The following is a 7,020-nucleotide window of genomic DNA, read 5'->3' on the forward strand; positions in this document are numbered from 1 at the left end:
AAACATGAGTATCTGTACTTCTACTTGAGTGAGGGATGTGTTTTTTTGCCATCTCTGCTTTCTGAAATGAGCATTATGTTCTAGCATAGGCCAATGGCTTTAAAAGCGATGTGTGACACTGAGCAATGACATCTATCATAGGAGAATGAGGTGAGGTTTATGTCATGTCATATTACATATGTATATGTAAGATTTAGAGATATTTGTCACATTTACATTACAGTACAGTTAAATTTGTTCTTTGCATATCACAGCTTGTTACAAAGCTGGTGTCTGAGCACAGGGTCAGCCACGATATGGGCCTTGCTTAAGGGGTCACTGGTGGTAACTTGATGGTGCAGGGGCTTGAACCAGGAACTTTTGATCAGAGCGACCACCCTCTCCCTATTTAAACCAACTTAAAAAAAATGTCTATAGAATAAATGCGCAGTTGGACTTTATTTTCCAGTTAAATGAAACCTCTGGCTGCATAAAGTCTTGGCTGACTCTGTGTAGTATGTATACTTCATTGTCAATAGGAAGTAGTTTAGGACTGAACCACAGGGAATGGGAAGTTAATGTGTGGCCTGCGGGGATTGGGGGCTACTGGGATTGGTTGTGATTCGCACATGATCCTTATGCAAAAAATAATGCGGGAATATTATTTTATCGACTTGACGATACCGAGGTTTATTTCAGATGTTAATTTTTGCTCCAAACACAACCAGTTCTTCAATCAACTGAATTCAAGATGTTTGATAAAGTATTGGGGTTATATATTATATATATGTATATACATATAATGGATTTTGTAGAGTTATACAAATAATGGAGCGTGTTATTTTCCTATTTAAACACGGGCACAAAAGCAGTAAGAGTTTAGAGTAAGTGGGAGTGGGAGTGAGAAAGCCCACCCGGATCTGGTTACAGGAGTGTTACTTTGTGGGAAGGGGAGAGGGATTGAGGGAAGTTTTCAATCCTGGGATTCAGACGCCATTATAACCCAAGGACTGCCCTCTTCTTTCTCCGCACCGACCACCACAAAGAAGGATTTCTCTCCTAGAGGAAAAATGTATGCACATATCGCACACTGTTGCTAATTTCTTCTGGAAATAAAGTCCAAAACCGGCTTCTACCATGTTCTCACGGGACGGTGAGAGTCTGAAGCATCTCTGTCGAGGTGAGGAGATTATATACGCGCCTGAGCCTTCTCCGATACTACCGCGGAGAAACTTTCATTCCTTTATATACACAATGCTGCTAGCTAATGTAGCTAACTTACCCCTTCTTACCATCAACTTCTTACCCCTATTTCCCTCTCTGGGAGAAGAGTGCTGGTAAGGAAGTGAGTAGTTGTGATACTTCTGTGCTTATAAACTGAAATGTTAGTGTGTAATTGGTTTTTTTTTTTTTTTTTTTGCAATTAATGACAAAAGAAGCAGAAATGTAACGTAAGCGGCGTTTCTTCTCTTGTATAATGCCTGCACAATGTTGCGCTTTAGAATCCTTAAGCACAAAACTGGTCAAACCATACAAAACACTAGTTCTAGTATAAATAGTTCATAAAAAGTTTCTTCTTTAAAAAATAAATTAATTTTGCAGGTTTGACCCAAGCTTTTTCGGCACTGATGCATGAAATGATGAATTTTGGTTTTGTAGCAGGAAAGAAACACTAACATTAACCTCAAATAACAGGATTTCTGTCTGGGTTTTACTTCCTGGTATGTATTTTCGATGTAATTGAGGTTTACTTTTTATTAGCTACGGAAGTTAAAAGCCCATGAAAAACACTATGCTGGAAGTGATCACAGACTTCATCCAACCTACATTATACTGACACCATGTTAGAAGAATCTGTGTTTAAAGGAACTCAATGACTGCTACAGGTGTTTCCATCTGCAATCCATCATTTTACTTTTATTTTGATTGAAGAATGTTTTACACTAATAAGACTTTTTTTTTTATAAAGATGGAAGCACTATAGATAGATAGATCGATAGATAGATAAATCCAGAAGGGAGATTGTAATGCAAAGCAGCCAGTTCACAGAGATACAACAAAGTACAAGATGTAGTAGGAAATTAAGACTAGAAGATAAATAGTAAGTCAAGATAACAATGATTTTTTTTTTATTCAAAAAATAAATCCATGATGCACAGTTTAAAATAGTGCATTCAAGTGGGAATCTCTGAACTGCCCATTAAAGTGCATTAACGAGGTAAAAACCTAAGTACATAAGGTGCAACAGCAAGCTGTCCTAATAATGAAAAAAAAGAAAAGAATGTACATGGTAGATATCAGTGTCATCAGCTGGACAACCTGAGAGACTGTCGATTATTTTGCATTCGTGGGATCTTAACATTATGGTTAATAAATACAGAATAGAACAGAATGTATATGTCTCTATTTATAGTGCTGTCAGAGAGGGGGATCCCTCTCCTGACACAGAGCTATGAGTTATTGTAAAGTCCAACACCTTTATCCTTGTAAGTGTTTCCAATGGGAATTAAATTGAATGAGATATTTAAAATTCAAATCCTCTTGCAAAAAATTTTTTTTATTACATTTATCATTCTATTCATAGCTGAGATTGCAAGTTGTTTTGGACATGTCAGACGTTTAATATGTTCTTGTTGTTGTCTGTCAGATTGACTGTCTTCTTATGAAATAGGTTTCTAAAGGTTTATATATGAGGCAAAAAATAGTTTGATTTTGGCAATTGATATGCAGTGTATGCAGTAGTGAAGCAGGAGCTTACTTTGTTAACGAATGTCTCCGTTAGACATTACATTAACTTAAGAACAGAATAAGGGTGCAGTTGGGTTTTGTGGGATATGATTAGTAGCTTGACAGACTAGGAGAGCTTTGGAGTAGCACCATTAAAACATAACTGGGGAGCAACCAGTTGAGGTTGTTCAACCACCTTGCAAGAATGTTTCCTGGCAGCTCTGACTGAAGCTGTGGCAGGTATGTCCCACAGGGTGGTGACTCTTGGGTTAATGCAGGACTTGCTGGAGAGATTTCACCACAATTTTTCAGAGATTTGTGGATCGCTCAGAAGGAACTAAAATCTTTGGATTGGAGTAAGTCTCCTTTCGTGTAATTTAACCATCCGCAGTGAAATTATTTTTTGTGTGAGATTAGCCTGCACCAGGAACTTCTATCTTGTATGATTTTGATTCTTAAAAGCCTTGAGGTGCAGGAGCACTTTTTGGGCACAAATTGCATCATATGTCTGGGAACAAATTATCTCTGAATAAGTGAAGTAATAGCAAAGATTGGGGTTACATTTAACAAAAGCAGTTTTGTATATCCAATTGTAATCCCTAGGGATTTTAAATAAACTACATTGGCTGGCAGCTCAATGCTGCTCTATGAACTCATTAGCTACTTGAGTAATTCTGTATTTCCTCTTAATCTGTTGAAGCTGAATACAGAAGGTTTCCTAACTGTGATCATTGCCTAATCTGGTGTTTTTTTTTCAGGTGCATAACAACCTACCATGATGAACAGCAGCAGAAATGGCACAGAGGTGGAGGGTTTGGGTGCCAGTGGGACCATGGTGCTCGAGTCGGCCTCAATCATATTTATTGCTTTGCTCATCTGCTTTGGAAATCTCCTGATTGTTGTGACACTTTATAAGAAGCCCTACCTGCTGACCCCCAGCAACAAGTTTGTGTTTAGCCTGACCTTGTCCAACCTTTTGCTGTCAGTGCTCACTCTCCCTTTTGTGATAGTTAGTTCGCTGCAGCGAGAATGGATGTTTGGGGTCGTGTGGTGCAACTTCACGGCTTTGCTTTATCTGCTTGTTAGCTCAGCAAGCATGCTTACGCTAGGAGCTATTGCCATTGACAGGTGAGTCTGGTTTTAGTGTATTTGTGTGTAATATATAGCTTATCATTTTTTGTGTATAGTATCAGGGTTATCTTCTTTTTTTTTTTTTTTTTATAAATAAATGCTAAATGTTATTAAAAATTTAATTAATCAACATAGTGTCTGAGATTTTTAATGCAAAACACTGTTGATTCTCTGATATCTAACACTGTTTATGATCTTAGGTATTATGCTGTATTGTATCCAATGATCTACCCCATGAAGATCACAGGAAATCGGGCCACAGTTGCTATTGTTTACATTTGGCTTCACTCTTTATTAGGCTGCCTGCCGCCACTCTTTGGTTGGTCAGCGTTCGAGTTTGATAACTACAAGTGGACCTGCACAGCAGCTTGGTACAAGGAAGTTGGCTATACATCTTTTTGGGTCATTTGGTGCTACTTGCTTCCCCTGGTTGCTATGCTTGTGTGCTACAGTGTTATTTTCCGTGTAGCTCGTATCAAAGCCCGTAAGGTGTATTGTGGGACTGTGGTGGTTGCCCAGGAGGAGTCTGGCGCGCAAAAGAATGGTCGCAAGAACTCCAACACCTCCACCTCATCTAACAGCAGCCGCAAGAGCCTTATTTACTCAGGCAACCAGTGCAAAGCTTTCATTACCATCTTGGTAGTGATGGGGACATTTTTGGTCACCTGGGGGCCCTATGTGGTAGTTATTGGAACTGAGGCATTGTGGGGAAAAGGGAGTGTTTCTCCGCAGCTGGAGACTCTAGCATCCTGGCTGTCTTTCACCAGTGCAGCATGCCACCCATTAATCTATGGACTGTGGAACAAAACTGTGCGAAAGGAACTGCTGGGCATGTGCTTTGGAGACCGTTACTACAGAGAGTCATTCGTCACACGTCACAGGACGTCACGACTCTTCAGCATCTCAAATCGGATAACTGGTCAGTCACCAGAGATAAATATAGATTTTGCATGTTTTGCATTCTTAGTGCTATGATGGTTTAAATGCCCTGTACAGCTTAAACATGCTTAACATTGTCTTCATTTAATATCTCCTTCAGACCTGGGAATGTCTCCACACCTGACAGCCATGCTAGTTGGAGGAGGGCAGCTCTTAGGGCCAGGCAGTAGCACTGGTGACACTGGGTTCAGTTACACTCAAGACTCAGGTATGCTGCACACAGATTGCGCTTTCCCACAGTTCCCACATTGATTACAGTTTAAGGAGGCTTACTTCAGAGCACAATTTATTTTGCAAACACATACAGGCTATGTTGCTATAAATGTGGCCGGTGTGCTTTACATAGATTTGAGATACTCAATGCAGTGTATGATGATGCGATTCAGCATTTGAGCAATCTACACTTTCTCCCTCAGCTACAGACATCATGCTACTCGATAGCTACTCATCTGACACAGCCCATTTCACACACTGCGATGGTTTTAAAAGAAGAAGTTCTGTCACATTTGAGGACCAAGTGGAACAACCTCGTAAAAGTATTTGAAACATTTTTCGCTTTTGTATCAGTAGAAAAACAGTAATGTCTCATATAGTTTCCTTGATAATCGCATGTACAATATATAGTAACCTAGAGAAACCAGGTGCATTTGTAACAGTCTATGTCTAACCCTTGATTATATCTTTTATACAGGCGACATCCCAACAGTCCAGGTTACTGCCGATGTCCATAAGTCTCTGGACAGCTTTGCATCTTGTCTGGCAAAGGCTATAGAGAGTGATGCCAAGCTACAGCTGTTTGGGGAGAGCACATCAATTACTAGCAGTTTATTGATGGTACGCAACATTGGAATACCGAGAGGACCACGATATCTAGATGGACAGAGACTTAGGATGGAGAGCATTGATGAAGGAATAGTCAAAGATAATGATGATGAAGAAAATGTTCATTATGAAATTGTCTGATTGTTTAAACACTGCACTTTAAGTACCGTATAGAACACTGTGCACTACACTTCCTTATTTGGTACAGAGTTTTCTAATGGTACATATCCTTTCATAAAAATATTGCTTCGTGTTTATGTATTTGATAAACATAGGAACCATGAACTGGTTAAACCTCAGATTAAAGGAGACATGAAACCTGTGCAAACAAAGTTCAATGTACTGTAATGGAGAAGCCGTCTTTTTCTTTTGTAGCAAACTATGGAGAAGTTTGGTTGTTTTTTCTACAGGTAGCACTGAAAATAGGTACAACTGTAGACACTTGCTGTAATCCACACTTGCATGTGGCCATGTGCCTTGCTCCCCCCCTTTCTGCAAGGTAGCCGTAACCACTATATTGAGTAATTGTGCTGTCTGTAGTGAATAATTAGGGCTCAGCCTTGTAATTTATTTTTAGCATAAATGTTATGCTAAACACGTTTTCCTTTGTATAACATTTTGTACGGACATGGTCTTAAATCAAATTAATCTTGTATTCATGTTTTTTTTTTTTTTTTTGCAAAAGGTATCCTGGTGACACTATGCCGTGATGTTTTGTAATGTTAATGTGGTGCATTATAACCAGTATTATAAGCAGTTCTTTATATGCTTGTATTCATTTCCATCTGTATGCCTCCTATGACATGCATGCTGTTTGAACAAAGACATCGACTCATTGCATTAGGACCTTTTCCAGTAGTACTGAAATGCAAAAAAACAAAAGGTGTTATTAGTGCAGTTACACCTAAATATGTGCTGCCTTGAGATCAGGTTCCTTTTTCTACTGCTACTGTAGAATAAGTGACAAATGATAGTTTGCAATTTAGTCTGAGAATTCCTGTGGAATGTTTTATACCAAAGTCAATATTAAGTGTGCTGTATATTGTAATGAAACATGCTATAAAAATAACAAAACACAACTACTGGGATTTCTTGCATTGATTTATTACAATTCCAAATATGGATTTAGTTTGTTATATATATATATATATATATATATATATATATATATATATATATATTATTTAAAAGCTACTATTCCATTTCCATAATAATCACAACATATTCAATATCTAATTCATATTCCTCTTTAGACCCATCTATCTCAACCTCATGATTTTCAGCAGCTGGTGGCAAAACAAGACAGTTCTTGAATGGTGTACAATAACTGGTTTCAAGCAACACTGGGAATGCAGTGGTGAGGGAAAGCCATTTTGTATGATTCCCTGTAATCAGTCGCCTTTTAGCAGCACACTCGGACCA

At 38.6% G+C, this 7,020-nt stretch overlaps 1 protein-coding gene across 1 annotated transcript; it reads left to right on the forward strand.

The window, feature by feature from the left end:
* Positions 1-633: 633 nt before the first annotated feature.
* gpr161b (G protein-coupled receptor 161b) lies at positions 634-6,677 on the forward strand. Its single transcript, XM_083535940.1, has 6 exons — positions 634-1,159; positions 3,465-3,834; positions 4,038-4,756; positions 4,877-4,984; positions 5,193-5,312; positions 5,468-6,677. Exons 2-6 carry the CDS (start codon positions 3,482-3,484, stop codon positions 5,737-5,739), a joined length of 1,572 nt encoding a protein of 523 aa, XP_083392066.1. The 5' UTR covers positions 634-1,159; positions 3,465-3,481; the 3' UTR covers positions 5,740-6,677.
* The last annotated feature ends 343 nt before the right edge of the window (positions 6,678-7,020 follow it).

Source organism: Silurus aristotelis (assembly GCF_946808225.1).
Source record: "Silurus aristotelis genome assembly, chromosome: 3".
NCBI classification, from domain to species: domain Eukaryota; kingdom Metazoa; phylum Chordata; class Actinopteri; order Siluriformes; family Siluridae; genus Silurus; species Silurus aristotelis.

What these genes read in the sequence shown, in the direction of transcription:
- gpr161b (XM_083535940.1), top strand. Translation starts at nt 3,482, where the DNA reads ATGATGAACAGCAGCAGAAATGGCACAGAGGTGGAGGGTTTGGGTGCC. An exon ending in GGAGCTATTGCCATTGACAG is followed by an intron (nt 3,835 to 4,037) that starts GTGAGTCTGGTT and finishes TTATGATCTTAG; the next exon opens with GTATTATGCTGTATTGTATC. An exon ending in CAGTTACACTCAAGACTCAG is followed by an intron (nt 4,985 to 5,192) that starts GTATGCTGCACA and finishes TTTCTCCCTCAG; the next exon opens with CTACAGACATCATGCTACTC.